This window comes from Acomys russatus, chromosome 13, assembly GCF_903995435.1.
Source record: "Acomys russatus chromosome 13, mAcoRus1.1, whole genome shotgun sequence".
NCBI lineage: Eukaryota > Metazoa > Chordata > Mammalia > Rodentia > Muridae > Acomys > Acomys russatus.
Window position 1 is genome coordinate 45361693 of NC_067149.1, and position 18354 is coordinate 45380046.

The following is an 18354-nucleotide window of genomic DNA, read 5'->3' on the forward strand; positions in this document are numbered from 1 at the left end:
GAGGGAGGACCACCAGCTACTGGAAGTAAAACCACTTTGGAAACCAGCTAAAACAAACTACAGTAAACAAGTCTGCCCCTGGGGCTGGTCTTGGCCAGTGTGATGTGCACAGAGGGGCCGGTGGGCTTGGTGCTCTTGGCATGTTTCTTCCCCTTGGGAGTCCATTACCGTTCACAAAGAAATGTTAGCTATCAAATGTGTCCATTAATTTTGCCGCTGAGGGTGAAACCATCCAGTTAGCATATACACTATCATTTGCATATCTTGGGAACCCAGTGCTAGTGCCATCGGCTCTCGTGAGTGGTACAGGACTCTCTCCAGGCCAGTTCGGGTCTGACATGCCTAAAAATGAAAACAGATCATTTGTTCTGCACTGAAGAACTCAGACTTCATGTGCAGACAGTAAGGCCTTGGCAAAACTCCCTTTGACGGTTAAACCAACTTGTGCTATCGGTGCCAATTACATTACTGGTTCTGCATCCCAGGTTTCCAAAAACACTCTTCTACTTTGGGCAATTATCACGTGCTCCTGTAAAGGTCAATTTAGCAGACACTACCAATCTATGAGTTTCCAGTCTCAAATCTGAAACAGATCTGGTGACCCGCTTGGCTGTTCTCCTAGGACAGTGTCAAGTATCAGCAAATGGCTGCACTACACGCTTCTTTAAGGTAGAGGCTGTTTATCTGTCGCTCCAGCTACAATGGAGGAGGAAGGCTTCCTTTCCCACAGGGGGCACACACAGGCTGCCCTGAAGTGCCATCAGTACTCATGGCGTGCAGCACTACACCCAAAGCCAATGAGGACCCGTGACTCAGGAAGCATGCAGATAGAACCTACCTTAGCTCGAAAGTGCTTGACAACTCCAAGACTTCAAAAAGGATCAATGATGAAGTTAGGAAGCGGAAAAAATTTCAAGTATTTAATCCAAGACAAAGAAGGAGTTTTGGCAAGAACCGTATTTACTGTCCATTGCAAGGCCACAGCACCACAGACTATGTTCTTTCAGAAAGCACTGGCTCAGTGTTTAGCACTGGCTTTGTAAGTGACAACATCGTAACGGGGGGTGGTGGGGGTGGGAGTAGGGTGCAAAGGATGTGAAGGCAGCAGCCTGGTGTCTGCCCGAGGCCCATGTGGTTTCCCTGCAGCCCCACACTGCATGGCGGTGGACAAGTAGCTAGAAGCGGGAGTATGGAAGGCTTTCGGGAGGCACACACCAGCCTAGGAGCAGCTTGGGTGTCCCCCCCCCCCCCCCCGTAGCTACATTAGCACTGCAAGCTGAGGGGATGCCAGCTTCCCTTTGCTAAATTTAATCCCTCCCCAGACCAGGTAAATTAAGCTAAGTAATGAAGTCAGAAGTGCTGTTGAGTTGCTTCCCAATGTCCCCTGAGAATTCTGCTCTAATCTGCTTCTCCCGTGTCATCTTAGGTTGCTGGGCCGTGTGGTAATGACACCTTAATGTTTCACATCCTTTCAGAAAGACATAGCTGCAAAAATGCCTGAATGTAAACTGGATGCAAAGTCAACATATTTACAAAGAAAAGGGTTCAGAATAGGCTTTGGTTTCGTTAGGATCAGAAACACTCTTAGAAAGCATTACAGAGAGCTGGGGTGGTGCAGAGGGGACAGCGTTGCTAGAATCTAGTAAATGCATGTGAAATTCTACCATAGAGTTTGTTTTCAATCCATGTGGAAGGGAGGGAGCGCGGGAGGGGAGCACTGTTACAGTCCACCAGGGGCGTCTCCTCCTCTGAGAGGCCATCGTCATAAAGCAGTGAGTCCGAAGGGGTAGATGCAGCCAGGTCCAGGTAGTCCTGCAAAAGAGACAGCGAGAGAGAGAGATGGCCAGTCACCTTTGACCCTGTGCCATTCCTAAACACACTCAGGGCCTCTTGATGTTCACAGAGCAGAGCATCTGGCTGGACCCTGCCCTGTACTATCTATCTCTTGGCCTCTCTCTTAAGACCACAGCCCTCCGTCAGGGAGGATGGCACTGAGGTACAGCACTGGGGCTCCTGACTCCAACCAAGAGCAGGGGGTTAGGGAAGCGGCTTCTTTGTATGATCCTGGGCCTGAATACACTCGCTGCGGTCACACTACGCTTGCAGAAGTGCAGTGTGCCAAGTGGTAGAGTCAACCCAATGGGTGTAGCAGCACCTCTGCTGTCTGGGAGGATTATGCCAGGGCAGATACTCCCATGCACAGCAAACGTCAGGTGCCTGCTGCTGCACCGCTTAACCATGTAGCCAGTTCCAGTACTATCCTGGCTGTTTTTACAACACTGCCAATTTGCCATCTCTTGTTACTTCTGCCCAGGACAGGCCTGTACCACAGATCTTGAAGAATTTTCTCAAGAAACAACGAAACTGCTAATGTATTCAAGGCTGTTCCCCACTTTCTCATCTGTCAGACTCAGGGTATCAATTTTATGTTGAGGTCCTTGATCCATCTGGAGTTGAGTTTTGTGCAGGGTGATGAAGCACGGACCTGTTTGGAGTCTTCTACATGCAGCCGTCCAATTTGACCAGCACCATTTGTTGAAGACTTTTTTTCCCAGTGTATTTCTGGTTTCCTTTTCAAAAAATTAGGAGTCCATGGGTGTGTGGATTTATGTTGGGTCTTCAATGTGACTCCACTGATCAACAGGTCCATTTTTGCTCCAATACCATCACTATAACTTTGCAGTACAAGTTCAAATAGGGGATTGTGATAACTCTCATAGTTTTTATTGGTCAGGATTGGGGTGTGTGTGTGTGTATGTGTGTTTTCATATGAAGCCAAACAATCAGCCTTTCAAGATCTGTGAAGAACTGTGCTGTTACTTTGCTGGGGATTGCATTGGATCTGTAGATTGCTACCACTATATTCATTCTACTTATCCATGAGCATGGGAGGTCTTCCCGTCTTCTGACACCTTCTTCAAATATTTTCTTCAATGTCCTAAAGTTTTTATCATACCAGTTTTTCACTTGCTTGTCTAAAGGCACCCCCAAGATATTTTACATTATTTGATGCTATTGTGAAAGGTGTTGTTTCCCTGATTTCTTTCTTAGTCCGTTTGTGATGTGTGCGCAGGAGGGCTACTGATTTTTGTGGGTTAACTTTCTATCTAGCGACTTTGCTGAAAGTGTTTATCAGCTGTAGGAGTTTCCCGGTGTGATGTTTTGGTCACTGGTGCATACTATCGTATCACCTGCACATACAGGTCCTTTGGCTTCTTCCTTTCCCACTTGCATCCTTCTGATCTCCTTCAGTTGTCTTATTGCTGTAGCTAAGACTTCATGTACCATATTGAACAGATATGGAGAGAGCTGACAACCCCGTCTTGTTCCTTATTTTAGTGGAACTGCTTCAAGTTTCCCTCTACTGAAGTTGATGTTGGCTATGGGCTTGCTGTAGACTGCCTTTACTATGTGCTGAGGTATGTCTCTCCTACTCCTGATCACTCCAGGACTTTTATCATGAAGAGGTGTTGGACCTTGTCAGAGGTCTTTTCTGCATCTAATGAGATAGATGCTCGTTTGGTTTTTGTCTTTCAGTTTGTTTATATAGTGGACTACATTTGCCCATTTACCCATGCTGAACCATGCCTGGATTTCTGGGACGAGACCTCCTTGTCAGGGTGCATGCTCTTTTTGATGTGCTCTCGGCTTCAGCCTCCAAGTATTCTATTGAGAATTTCCGCACCTGTGCTTATAAGGGAAACCAGTCTGTAGTTCTGACTCTTTGTTGGATTTTAACATGTTTTAGCTATCAGGGTAACTGTGGCCTCACAATTGGGCAATGTTAATTCTGTTTCTATTTTGAAGAATAATTTGAGGAGTATTGGGATCAATTCTTCTTTGAAAGTCTAATAGAATTATCTTCTAAAACCAACTGGCCCTGGGCCTTCTTTGGTTGGGAGGTTTTCAATGACTGTTTCTATTTCATTAGGGGTTACAAGTCTGTTTAAACTGTCTGATCTTGATTTAACTATAGCAGGTGGCATAACTGAGAAAAGTATCTGTTTATTTTAAATTTTCCAATTTAGTGAAGTATAGGCTTTTAAAGAGTGTCATTATGATTCCCTAGACTTCCTCGGTGTCTATTGTTATGTCCTCCTTTTTACCTCCAATTTTGTTAACTTAGATAGTCTCCCTCCCCGCTTCGAGCTAATCTCTAAAATACCTTCCTTAACCGAACACTATCAGCACGGGCGCTAAGATAACACTTAACAAACGGGATGAACTGAGAAGCTTCTGCACAGCAAATGACACTGTCATTCAGACAGAGCAGCAGCCTACAGAACGGGAAGATTTTTTATGAACTACACATCTGATCAAAGGCTAATATCCAACATTTATAAATAAGCAACCCTCCCTGCATATCACGAAAACAACCCAATTAAAAATGGGTACAGTTCTAAACAGGATTTTCGAAAGATGGAAACTCAAACGCTGAGAGAAATGTTCAACACCCAATAGTCAACAGGGAAATGCAAATCAAAACTGCTTTGAGATTTCATCTTGCACCTGTGAGAATGGCTAAGACCACAAATGACAGCTCATGCTGGTGAGGGCATGGAATAAGGAGAACACCCACCCATCACTGGTGGGAGTGCAGAGTTGTACAGTCACTATAGAAACCACTGCAGCCGTTCCTCAGGAAGATGGAAACTAATCTATCTAAAGATCCGTCTACACCACCCTTGGGCATACATACAAAGGATGCTTCACCCTACTACAGAGACACATGCTCAACTATGTCCATTGCTGCTCTATTCATAACAGCCAGAAATTCAGAAATTGGATACAACCCAGATGTCCCTCAACAGATGAATGGATTAAAAAAAAAAAAAGTGGCACATTGGCATAATGAAATATTCCTCAGCCATTAAAAGGAATCAAAATCATGAAATTTGCAGGTAAATGAATTGAACTAGAAAAAAAAAAAAAAAAACCTCATCCTGAGTTAGGTAACCCAGACCCCAAAAGACAAATATTGGCACATATTCACTTATATGTGGATGTTAGCTGTTAAGTCAATAGTAACCAAGCTACAATCCACAGAACCACAGAGGTTAGGTATAGAGTAGAGACTCTGGGGACAGACAGATCTCTCTAGGAAGGGGAAATAAGAGTAGTTATGGATAGGCAAGGGTGGGAGCTGGACCAGAAGGATCAAATGGGGAAACGGAGGGAAGAGTAGGGAATACAGGGAGAGGAGCTAAAATGAAGGACCGCTAGAGGGGCGCTATGGAAACCACAGTAGAAGCTTCACACCTATGTATCTATATGAAGGTAGTGTAAGGGCAACTACCACATAATGGGGGAGATGGAGCCCCAGCTGGACATCTTTTGTCATCAACTGAAGCTTCCAGTACTGGGAATGGGTTACATTTAATTTTGTTGGCCAAAGGGGTCCCATGGGAACCCCCAAACAACCCAGGCTGTTGCCAAGGCTATAGGCTGCTCTTCACACAGTGTCGGCAAGGCTCTGCTGCTGAAGACAACTCAAGCTGGTGCCTGCCTAGCGCTTTCACCCCTAGATGCCAGTGTTCCTGATACCAGAAGGTGCTCTGCACACTACCAAAGGAGAAACATAAACACCAAGCCAGCTACATGGGTCTTCCATCTACAGTGGTATCCTCCCAGTAAGGAATACTAATGTAATGGTGGCAACAAAGCTTGCAGAAATAACCAATCAATATCTGACTTGACTAAAGGGCCATTCCATGAGATAGAAAATATGTCTGAACCCGCTGCTTTAGTGACAAAGAACCTGAGACTAGATAGCCCTGGGACCTAGGGGAAAGCTAAATACTACTATTCTATTAAAGGAATGTAGCAGTAAAATGACTCCGAGAACAGTGTGCTATAGTCATAGGTGAGGGCCTTGCTCAGCCATCATCAGAGAAACTTCCTCCTGCAGTAGATGGGGACAGATACAGAGACCCACAGCCAGACAATATGCAAAGAGAGAGAAATCTTGGAACACTCAACCCTAAGTGGGACATCTCCATCAAATCCTTCCCTTCAGGGTTCAGAGAATCCTGTGAAAGAGGAGGCAGAAAGAGTGTCAGAGGCAGAGGGGATGGAGGACACCAAGGAAATGGCGCCTTCTAAACACAGAGACTGAAACACAGGATCTACATAGGTCTGCACCGGGTGGGGTCCTAGAACCGAAAGGAGAATGGACGTTAAGTGCCCATCCCTAACCCAGAAGCTATCTCCAACTGATGAGCATTTGCAAATGAAAATTTAGTTTTCTCAAGGGAGTCTGGCTGAAGAAACAAACTACTCAAGGGTAGGATGCATGCCCAGCAGTAGATGTACAACGGATGATGGACCCACCCACATCTCTGGAGGCTTCCTTGTTGTGCCAGAATGAATACATATATAAAATATATATGTATAATATATTTTATATATATATCATGTATTTTTTTTGGTTTGTGTTATGAGATTCCTGAGTGTGTGAACAAATGTATTTCTGTTTCCTGTGCTTTTTCTTTGGTTATTTTCCTTTGTTTGTTTTGTCCTACTCTGATTTATCTTATTACATTTTATTTCACTTTATTATTTTCCTCTTGATGCCTATTTGTTTTCTGACAAGAGACAGAAAGGAGGTGGGTGTGGATGAGAGGGGAGTTGGAGAGGAACTGGGAGGAAAGCTGGAAGGGAAAAACATAATCAGAATATATTGTATAAAAAAAAAACCCTATTTTTGGCTGGGCATGGTGGTGTAGGCCTTTAATCCCAGCACTTGGGAGGCAGAGGCAGGTGGATCAACATGAGTTCGAGGTCAGCCTGGTCTACCCAAAAGCAAGTCCAGGACAGCCAAGGCTACACAGAGAAACCCTGTCTCAAAAAAACAAATAACCAAGAAGAGACTTGGTACTCTATGAGCATATACAGGGGGAGGAGGTCCCCCTCAGTCACAGTCATAGGGGAAGGGAGTAAGGGGAAAATGGAAGGGAGGGAGGAATGGGAGGATACAAGGGATGGGATAACCACTGAGATGTAATATGAATAAATTAATAAAATATTTTTTAAAAACCAAATTAATAAATACATAAACAAAAAAATAGAAAGAAAGGGGGAAATCTATTTTTAGTAAAAGAAAAGGAAAAAAACAAAACTACTAAGTTTTCTTTTTTAGCTTGTCAGTGTGAGAATGTGTGTCTATGACTGTGGTGTATGTGCTTATCTGCGTGGGTGCGTGACACGTGAGGACGACATCCTATTTGGCTACTCTTCATGTTGGTCTTTCAAGACAGAGTCTGTCATTGAATCTGGAGCTGGTTCTCAGCAAGTCCCAGGAATCCTCCTGTTTCTGTCCTTGCCCTTTACAGCACTAGCCACACTTGGCTTTTTACATAGGTGCTGGGCTTTGAACTTAGGTCCTCATGATTGTGCTGCAGGCTCTTATTGGCTAAGCCATCCCCTTCAACACAAAGTGCTACATTTTATCCCTGGGAGCCTACACTGTGTACTCTTTTGGAATCCAAAGGAAGGATAACGTTTAGAACTTTTAGTAAAGATGAAGACAAGGCTTCTGTGGAAATATGTGTGACTGAGGATGGCTGTTCAGTCATGTTTACCCGTCTCCCTAACATCCAGCGCAAACAGTTGCTCAATAAATATTAGGCAGAAATTATTCAACCGTGTTTTGTTTGGCTGACACGAGTCTCTACATGAGCAGTCAATTAAAACTGGGGGACAACATAAACTTCTTAAAATTCAGAAGACTCCTCTTCCTGCAGGTCACGTGTCGACGGCATGATGCCCTTGGAGGGACACTCACGTTCTTGGGTGCCAGAGCGCCAACTCCAGTCACATCCACCTCCAGGTACTTCGGAGCGTATGCATTTAGGACACGTGCTTGGATTCTACTTTCCAACACTCCATTCCATTATTGCAAAGGCTTCCCTTTGGTTCTGAAATACTCTCCAGTACTTGCCTGTGAAGACCTGTTGCCTGAAGAAAGCTAGAAACCAAGATGCTTCTGCTATTGGAAGGCCCAAGAGGACTGGCTTGAGGGGAGCGATATCGTGTGCTGCCTGCCCTGGGGATAGTGCAGCCATCCCATCTGGCCTTCAGTGGGAACACAGAGAGCCTCAGGCTACCATCCCATGGCGAGCCTTTGGCAGGGACCCTGGGACTCACTCTGCTCTGGACCATCATCTTCTCCAGATCCTTGCTGATGTCAGCAAATACTGGCCTCTTGTCTGGCTCCTGCTTCCAGCACTGCAGCATCAGGCGGTACCTGTGGGGGAAGCAGAGGCAGGTGGTGATGGCCTGGGCAGGGACACCACACCCAGGGTGCCTCTAAAAGGCCACTGTCTCCTCTCTAGGCTCTTCCTAAACCATTTGCAAGGCTGAGCTTCAGAGTTGGACCCAAGGGCTGGACACTGACACTGTGGCCCAGCCCCCTCTGGTGGCATTCTCTCCAGAGGGGTTCACTGTTCTTTCCTTAGGCCAACACGAGTGAACAGTGTTTATTTAGACCCTGCACCCACTATGGTGGTTGAGTAGGAAGCAAAATCCTTAAAGTCTGTAGAAAGGAGTAGCTGACTGAAGACTCTCAGGGGTGGAAACAAACACAATGTCTGGTTATTACACTTTCTGATTGGATTTGAGGGAATTCCAAGCCTGGTTCTGTAATCCTAGTCAAAAATCCCATCTCTCTCTCCCATTGCCCCCCACTCCCCCACACTCACACACATGAATGCATCAGTTTTCACTCTCCCATCCAAGGTTCAGCAAATACCATGGAAGAGGAGGCAGAACAAATGTAAGGTCCAGAGGACAGGGAGGAGCGCCATCTTCTGGTCTTGGCATGGCTGTTACACTCATGAACACATACAGCTGTAGTTACCTACACATGACCAGTAAGATTAAGATGGCCAAAATTCTGGCACATATGGGGCAAATGATCTCTAGGCCCCAGCCCTTACTGAGGAGCTACTGGCAGTGGATAGTTGCTGTGGGGGGGAGAATCATTCTCCTCAAGAGGGTGTGGCCACTGAGAAGATTCCCATGTTGCAGTGGATGACCCCATACCAGTGCATGTATGGGTATGTTTGGTCTTAGCTGGTCTTTATGGATTATCCAGAAATAAGGCATGAAGTTGGGAGGGAGACGTGTTGCAGGGATGTGGGGAGCTGGGGGATGAAAAGGGAGTTAGGTATGATCGTATTTCATTCCATACTTTGATGGGATTCTCAAAAATTTAAAAGCTTAAAAATCAAGTTTATGCTGGGTGTGGTGGCATACATCTTTAATCCCAGCGCTTAGGGAGGCAGAGGCAGGCGGACTGCTGTGAGTTCAAGGCCAGCCTGGTCTACAAAGAGAGGCAAGGACAGGCAAGGCTACACAGAGAAACCCTGACTCTGGAAGAAAGAAAAGAGACGAAAAGAGCCAGGCATGGTGGCACATGCCTTTAATCCCAGTACTTGGGAGGCAGAGGCAGTCGGATCTCTGTGAGTTTGAGGCTAACCTGGTCTACAGAGTGAGTTCCAGGACAGTTAGGACTGTTCTACAGAGAAACCTTGACTTGAAAAAAGAAAGAAAGAAAGAAAGAAAGAAAGAAAGAAAACAACAAAACTCAAAAACAAAAAACAAAACAAAAACAAAAACCAAGCTTATGTGGCTACCACTCTTTCCTCTGTCCTGAACCTCTGCTTTCCCAGGAGCTGGGCGTGGCCAAGGAATCTGGGGCTGTGATATAGCTGCTATGTTGGTGACTGACTGCCAGCTCCACGCTCAAGGAGGCATCTTCCCAGCCTGTTAGGCCTCACCTTGCTCTCAGGTAGGTACTGGTTATGGCATGGATGTACCAGCGTGTGTCTATCAATCTGTCTCTTTAACCTGGTCTCTGGACCATCTGATTAGCTGTCTAGCACAAAGCACACAATGTCTCTGACACTCTGGCTGAGGCTGTGTCTGTCCCCCTTTTGTACCTTACTTCCTGAGCACTTGCCTTCCCACACATTTTACAGGAGGCCTTGGGCGCTTGCCAGTTCCATCAACTCTCAGAAGTTGCTAGGAAGCCCACCAGCCCTCACGGGGCCAGGGGTTGTTGATGGCTGTCTGGGCTCAGCTCCGCCACTCCCCATCCGCCAGCTTATTCAGGGTTGGTGGCGCAGGGCCTTTTGGGAATGGGAGAAGAATGGTGGGTGTCTTGCTTCCCGTCCGGGGCTGGCTGGGCAGGTAAAGGCCACTCACATTTCCTCACTGCAGTTGTCAGGCCTCTCCATCCTGTGGCCCGTCTTCAGAAGGTTGAAGAGTCGTTCAGGAGGAATTCCAGGGTAGGGGTTGCCTCCAAGGGTCACGATCTCCCATAGCAGTACCCCAAAGGACCACCTGTGGCAAGGGAGGGAACCAGTAAGCAGCTTCCTGGCCCCTAAAGCCTCTTGGTGGACCCCAGATGTCTAAGTCTATAACTAACCTCACCAGGGGCCAGCACCCAAGAGGATGATGTGCAGGGATTTTCTCCTGGCTCTGCTGTACAGGCAGGTGCATTAACAGAGCTGGGCAAGCGCCACCTGCCGACCTGGACCAGACCCTGGGATTATCAAGTCCTTCCTAAGCTGCTGCCATTGGAGCAATGGACACTTAAAGAGCTGCTGTTCTACCAACAGAACTCAGGCTGTGATGTGAAAGTTTTCCAAAGTCTTTTTTTGTTTTCGTTTTTTTGAGACAGGGTTTCTCTGTGTAGTCTTGGCTGTCCTGGACTCACTTTGTAGACCAGGCTGGCCTCAAACTCACATCAATCCACCTGTCTCTGCCTCCCAAGTGCTGGGATTAAAGGTGTGCACCACCATGCCCAGCAAGTCTTCAAACTTTTATAGAAAATATTTACTAATAAGAGGACATTATGGATGGGAATAAAAATATAACTAAACACATATGCCACCCAGTGATAATGTATGCACACCACAGAAGGGATCTGAAGGGTCAGCAGGAGGTCACCAGGAGGGAGGGGCCTAGTGTGATTCAAGGCTGTTTGTCTCCCATTATATTTTCTTTGCATTTTCCAATTCTTCTAAGTCAACTTTATGTTATCAGAAAACCACTGTTTAAAACTGTTTAAGAAAGAACTCTATCTTCAAGCCCTGTATGCCTGCAGATTGCAGAGCACTTCAGAAGCAAATATTTTGTCTTTAGCAAAGCAAGTCATGTTTTGTCATCTGTGTGCAAAAGCAAGTATGAGCTCCAATCTTTTTTTTTTTTTAAGGATTTGTTTATTTTATGTATATATATGAGAGCTCTATCTGCATGTATACCTACAGGCCAGAAGAGGGCATCAGATCACATTACAGACGGTTGTGAGCCACCATGTGGTTGCCTGGAATTGAACTCAAGACCTCTGAAAGAGCAGACAGTGCTCTTAACCCCTGAGCCACCTCTCTAGTCCTAGTCTCCCATCTTTTAAGCACTTTGGGATACAGCAGTCCACTAACTCATATAAAGCTACTGGCAGTGGAGCGGCCCCTGTGGGCAGGTAAACATCACAGGCCACCCTGTCTGAGTCATAGTCCTCTTGGCACTCATGGAAGAGGAGTCCTACCCAGTGGAGAGGAGGGAGGTGTGGAAGAATAGGCAGGAAGTGGGCTATGACTGCCCCACCTCTCGCCTGACTTCTACATAGTCCACTGTGGTTGGCTGACCTGCTGCCTGGGCCCAGCCATTTGCTGAATGAATGGCTGCTGACCTCTTAACCTGGACTCGCTGTGGAGGACTAACATTGCAGACAGGTACTCGGAACTACCGGTGTTCCCTAGCCAAGCTGAAGAGAAGGGCATCATGGTCCAAAACTCCCACACCCCAGGATGGCAACTCCCATACTTACACATCACTTTGAGTGGTATAGATGTGATCAAAAAGGGACTCGATCGCCATCCATTTGACAGGAATCCGGCCCTAGAGGGGGTGGAAAAAGGCATCAGTACAGCTCTAAGCTTTGTAACCAAAGTAGTCAGCCACGTCCTCCTAACTATAGCTCTAGAGGGAACGTGCGGTACCGTGTCTCAGGGACAGACCAGCTGTCCACACTCTTGAAGGGGCCACAGCTCCAGCCTGAACCTTTGGCTTTGTTAAGATTCTACAGGGTAATGACTCACAGTCACGGAGGGCAATTTTCTATGCGCCACAGCCCTGCAAAGAAGAAACCTAAGAAATCCACCTACGGTAGAACTGCCAGGGCTCTGAGGCACTCTGGGTGGGAACAACACTGCTTCCTCAGGACAGAGCCAAGAACTAGCCCTGCAAGGTAACTTTCTAGTATCCCAAGAGCACATCTGAGAAGCCTTGAGGGAGAAGAAAATGTTTGTGTACCAAAGCTGACTTTCCCTTCTCTCAGGGTTTCCCCAGCATCTCAGAATGAGCACCCCCCCCCCCAGCCAGCAGCAGTGCAGGCACCCGCTCTTACAAATCTTTTCCAACAACAGAACAGACAATTTTAACAGGCGTGTCCTGCCCTTTAACATCACCATTTGCCCCAGATGGCTCAACGAGGAAGTCTCCCCCCCTCCCCAAGACAGCGTTTCTCTGTGTAGCCTTGGCTGTCCTGGACTCACTTTGTAGACCAGGCTGGCCTTGAACTCACAACAATCTGCCTGCCTCTGCCTCCCAAGTGCTGGGATTAAAGGCGTGTGCAAACACGCCTGGCCCGAATTTATCACTTTTAAAAGCCCACATTCACAGTCATTTCTATTTGCTTGAACACGTTTCCTTGTACTTCTGCCCTTAACGATGTACGATTGTGCTCCTGACAATATTGTCTGTGGAGCCCAGAGTCAGGCCTCCCTGAAAGATATGTATATGCGTGTGTGTGTGTGTGTGTGTGTGTGTGTGTGTGTGTGTGTGTAGAAGGATCTGTCACACCCTCTGCCTTGTGGCACAGCAGCCCCTTCTACTTCCTTTATGCAGTTCTGAGACCTGCTATCACTACAGAAAGCACAGAACACACAAACACAGCACACACATCCTGTGGTGACCCTTACAGCAAAGCTATGTGTGTGCTGCCTCAAATGCCTCAGCCATCAGGAGCCCCCTGAGCACGCCCTTGAACTTCTTCTGCCTGTGTTGTCAGATGGGGCCTTCAGGAGAGTAGATGCCAGGAGGCAAGGCAAGGCAGTCACCATGGGAACAGGATGATGTCAGTGAGTCAGATGTCCACAATATTGCTTGGATTTGGAGGAATGTCTCAAGACCCCTCAAGTGCATCCCTGGGCTCAGTTTTACCCAGAGATCCCAGTTAGACTCCTATGTAAATCAACAAGACAAGGAACATCACCCGTGTAGTTCACTTCACCTTCCTAGGAGCAGAAGAGCAGTTACACAGCCGTATACTATGCAACTGAGAGCAAAACCCTAACCCTAGTGGAGAGACTAGTTCTATGGTATGGGGAGGTCTTGCAAGGTGACTAAAACAAAAACAAAAACAAACAAACAAAAAACCCCAACAACAACAACAACAACAAAACACCAGGGACCTCAGGAAGATCATATGCAAGAAAGTTCTAGTCCTGGACACCCAGCATGGGATAGATTTCCACTTTTCCGGCCATTCTAAGGGTACCAACCCTGCCCTGTCCATATAGCTGTGAGTCCACTGGCCCTCCTGGAGGGGACTCACTAGCACCCTCGTGGCCTGGTACCTTGCTTTTCTTCACATACGAATCTTCTTCATAAACATCTCGGGACAGGCCAAAGTCAGAAATCTTCATCTTCCGTCCTTCAGCCACCAAGATGTTCCTGGCAGCCAAGTCCCGATGTACAAGCTGCCGAAAGAAAGCAGCAAGACCCCTTAGAAACCATGGTAGGCAGGGGCTGAGATGGGCACCAGGGGGGCATTACAGTGTCTGTGGCTCTCACCTTCATCTCAGCCAAGTACTGCATACCCCTTGAGATCTGCCAGGCGAAGGAGATGAGGTCACCCATGGTCAGTACCCGCTCATCGGGGTGGTCTAAAGAGCTGGAGTTGCGGCTGCCTCCGCTGCCCACGTAGCCAGGCCCAATCTTGCGGCTGTCACGAAGGAACCCACGCAGGGAGCCATACTTGGCATACTCCACAATGAGAAGAAGTGGCCCTGGGGACAAAGAGGGGCATCCCTGGGCATGGGGTCAGGCCAGCCACGTAAAGGGGAAGCTGCATGCTCTGTCACTCCACGACCAAGTGGGAAGGTGTGGCCCTGCTTTGGGCAGCTAGCAGTCAAGGCTCTATGGATCACAAAGCTATGGAAGGCCAACTCACTCCTGGCCCACACTGACCATGGTGCCCGAGTGGATGGACACTGCTCTCGGCCTTACCCTGTGGGCTACCATGCCCTAGACTAGGACTTCATACCCTTTTCCATCCTTGATCCTCTAGGCTGGAAAGGGAAAATCTACAACGGCAGGAAGGCCTGTGCACATCTCACATCTCAGTCTTGGCCTTAGCCTGGCTCTGCAGCAGTCCATCTCCCTGAACCTGCCTGCCCTCAATGATTCCTACGGGCTGCAGTCAGGCCAGAGACAGAGAGAGCAGACACAGAGACAGACAGACAGACACACACACAGAGCCAGAGACTTGATAATGGTCCTTCCCGGCAGGGCTGGGTTTGGGGGTCACCTGTGGTTAACAGCATACTCATTATTCTGTAGGTCCCCAGGATGCATTCGTTCATTCATTTTCAGAGCTCCCCACAGTGGGTGCTAACAGACCTGTGCTCAGCAGGCCCAAGGAGTGCTACAAACACAAACCTCTGCGAGGTGTGCCTGCTCAGCTAGCAGACACAGATACTCCACACCAAGAGCAGAGCCAGAAGCCCTGCTTCCAGAAAGGAGAATTCAGTGGAGTGGGAGAAGGACAGCAAAGGGCAGAAGAGGGATCCCAGCCTCGCGCTGGCAGTCACCTGCCCAGCCATCCTGTCATCTGGCTGGCCTTACTTACCGTCCTGGCTGCAGGCCCCGTACAGCTTGATGACGTGTGGATGGTTGACTTGTTTCAGGAGGTTGAACTCAGACAGCAGGTCTCGTAATTCACTCTGGGAGGCGTTTTCTGAAACCCAGCACAGAGAGCCTGGATTTGCCTCAGCCCTTGGGCTTCCTTTGTGACCACATTGAGTAGGGAACAGACTGCCTCACAGACATGGCCTGGATTTACATGGAGGTGCTTAGCACCCAACTAGTTAAGGCTCCTGACAGTCCTCAGAGTCAAGTCAACAATGGCTTCATGTACCCCTGGGTAAAAGCCTACAGAGCGACGTTCGTGTTAACAGGGTCACCGCTTGTACAGACGGCAGTGCCTCTCTTTAGCTGCTCCGTTCAGCAGGGGAAAACCTACAGAGACTCTCTCCTTTAAAAAAAAAAAAGTCTTTCCAGAAGGACAGCGGTCTTGCCTATGTCCCCAAACACTTGCTTACACAGCCAGGTCTTGAAGAAAGGTGAGGACCCTACCCTAAGCCCAGGTCTCCCATTCCACTGCTGCCTGACGCCAGCGTGGAGTCCTGCGGCCTCGCTAATGCTTCTACTGTATGCTTGGAACTTATGCTCAGTTACTGTGAGATCCTGCACGAACGTACCAGAGCGAAGGCAGCGTTAGCATTCTGCGGCACACCACACACCAGGCCTGCATTTTCCCAGTGAGGTAGAGGCCATACTTCCTTTGAGTGCCTAATTCCATCTGGCACACTGTGAAGGTGACCTGCTTTTACCCAAGTCATAGGAAAGCATATTCTGAGGGCAGGTACTTGAATACATAGGTACACAAAATGTCAGACATGTAGCCATCCTGGTTGGCTAGCTAGTGGTGACACACTGTTGCCTCTGGTCTGTAGACTGGTGTGGGATGAAGGACAGGCATAATTGGGAGACAGGTCTAGACAGACCAGGAGTCTGAGGGTTGAACTTTGTGTGAGGGTCTGGGGAGGTACCAGGAGCACTCTTTGCTGCAGTCCCTAACCACAGCACTAGAACACAGCTAGGCACTAGCAGCTCTTCACCGCACAGTCTGGCAGCCACAGGGCCCTCAGCTCATGAGGCTGGAAACATGACCACAGTGAGGGCTACCCACCCAGGACAGCCACAGCCTCTGGCCAGAGTCACACCCCTGTATAAGAAAGGTCTGACTGCACGGTGAGAGCCAGACCCAGAGCTTGACTGGACACAGCAGCAGAGAAGACTCGGGGATCGCTAGGATGGGGGGCAGGTCTTATGGACAGGGTCTCTTCACTAGGACCCCAGAAACCTCATGGATGAAGGGAATGAATGGAGCAGATTGGGTGCTGACAACTATCAGTTTAATCCTAAAGGGCTTTAAAACTTTTTAAGGCCTGGGCTCTTCCCTGACACAGTGCAGAAGCGGTACCCAGAATCTTCTACCGTCACCATGCGTCTTGAGGGACACTGCTACGTGTCCATGGCGGTGCTCGGATTGCAGCCATCATAGAACAGCAATGGGGGCTCTTAGGGGGAGGTCTCATGAAAGGAGGGTCGCAGCCACCCACAGCCATGGGCCCTGGAGGTACCTTTCAGCATTTTCACGGCCACCGTGGTGTACCCTGCCCGGCCTTTGAGACGGAAAGCTGTGGCCTTGACAACCTTTCCAAACTCGCCTTCTCCCAGGGTTTTCCCTAGGACCAAGTTCTTCCGCGGAAACTCCCACTTCGGATCTTCCTACATTGGAGTAGAGACAGGGGCCATTAGCAGAGCTGAGGGGAAACTTGCAAGGGGCAAAGTTGAGCAAGAAAATAAGGTATTAAATACTAACCCCTCACCCTGCCCTGACAAGGACCAGCATGCAGGGAGCTGGCCATTACCCAAGCCACACCTAGCATCGCACCGCTCATCCACTGGGAATGCAGAGACCTTAAGTGAGGCTTGGGGGGGGGGGCAGAGGGCCTAGACTCAGTTCTTGACCCCAACCCCCTGCCCCACCCACCACTGTGCCAAACAACTCAGGACCAGTCAGGCTCAAATTCTGAGCCTCAAGGCCAGCTGGGTCCAAAAGTGCTGCTTGTGCTGACTAGACAGCAGCCCAGACCCAAATTTTCTCTGACCTCACCCACCCAGGGGCCCCTAAAGGGCTGAATGGGCACCCACAGCTCAGGATAACTGTCAGCCCAGAATTTCCCCACAGTGGAAACACTCAAGAGCAATCTCCCTGTGCGGCTGCCTGTAAAGAAAGACACCTCTGCCGGGGCCTGGTGGCGCACATCATTAATCCCAGCATTCAGGAGGCCGAGGCTGGCGGATCACTGTGAGTTCAAGGGCAGCCTGGTGTACAAAGCGAGTCCAGGACAGCCAAGGCTACACAGGGAAACCCTGTCTCGAAAAAACAAAAAAAGAGAAAGGCACCTCTGACTCCTGGGGAAATGCCCACCCTGAAGTATGAGGCAGATGCCCCTCTATGGCCTGGCCTCTGCACCCGTTTTGCTATACCCTAGCTCCAGCTCTGGTTGGCAAATTGCCTTCCCAGCACCCCACTTGAGTCCCTTCCACGTATCAGGCTTAATACTACCATTCTGGATATATCCCCAGACTCTCACCGGGCAGGCACAATCCTGCAAGGAGCCTCCCCTGTGGTGCTGGGACCACACTGGATGCCCATTAACCCATATGTCCTGACGTTTCTGTCTGCAAGACTCTTTCAGGCTTCCACAAAGCTGGCCCAGTGAGCACACATGGGCCCAGGTCAAAGGTCATCCTCTGACACATACACACATCCATGGCATGTGGGGATAGCCTCCTTGGAGCACACAACCACACACTCTAGCAAACTCCTAGTTGACCTGGGTGTTTTCTAAAGCTTCTGGGTGTGAAGAAAGCTTGGACATCCCTAGTGTCACAACCCTACTGCCACACCGCTATTGCAGGCATTAGAAACCTATCTGAGGCATTTACCAGAGGTATGCTAAGTGCATTGAAACTGGTATAAACCTCCTCCTTTAAAATTCTAAGAAAAAACCAATATCCTTACTGTTTTGCTTGCTTTGTTTCAGCCTAGTCTGGCCTTGAACTTGTGATCTTCCTGCCTGACTTTCCCAAGTGCTGAGATGACAGGAATGGACCATAGTACGTCCCCCCCCCCTTCTCCCTCTCTTTCTTTTTTTGGTTTTTGGAGACAAGGTTTCTCTGTGTAGCCTTGGCTGTCCTAGACTTGCCTTGTAGACCAGGCGCATAGCGATTCACCTGCCTCTGCCTCCTGAGTGCTGGGATTAAAGGCATGCGCTACCACGCCGGGCAATTCTCCATGTTTTATGTCAGGGACCTCAGGCTGAGTGGTGAGTTGTGGTGCTCGCATCTGGAGCTGGTGGGTATAGCTTGAGGGTGCCAGGCTGACTCTGAGAATGGTACGTCTTTACCCTTGGGGACATTAGCATGGTCTTG

General features: G+C 48.5%; 1 protein-coding gene across 1 annotated transcript in view; it reads right to left on the reverse strand.

Annotated features, from left to right (window-relative positions):
• The window catches only part of Ret (ret proto-oncogene), a 43139-nt gene continuing 24785 nt past the window's right edge, over positions 1 to 18354 (reverse strand). The window contains exons 12-20 of the mRNA XM_051155175.1: positions 16494 to 16641; positions 14918 to 15025; positions 13861 to 14075; positions 13644 to 13766; positions 11834 to 11904; positions 10207 to 10344; positions 8146 to 8245; positions 1665 to 1812; positions 1 to 342 (exon numbers count right to left, since the gene is read on the reverse strand). Coding sequence (XP_051011132.1) covers positions 185 to 342; positions 1665 to 1812; positions 8146 to 8245; positions 10207 to 10344; positions 11834 to 11904; positions 13644 to 13766; positions 13861 to 14075; positions 14918 to 15025; positions 16494 to 16641 — 1209 coding nt within the window. The 3' untranslated portion in view covers positions 1 to 184. The remainder of the gene's footprint in view (positions 343 to 1664; positions 1813 to 8145; positions 8246 to 10206; positions 10345 to 11833; positions 11905 to 13643; positions 13767 to 13860; positions 14076 to 14917; positions 15026 to 16493; positions 16642 to 18354) is intronic.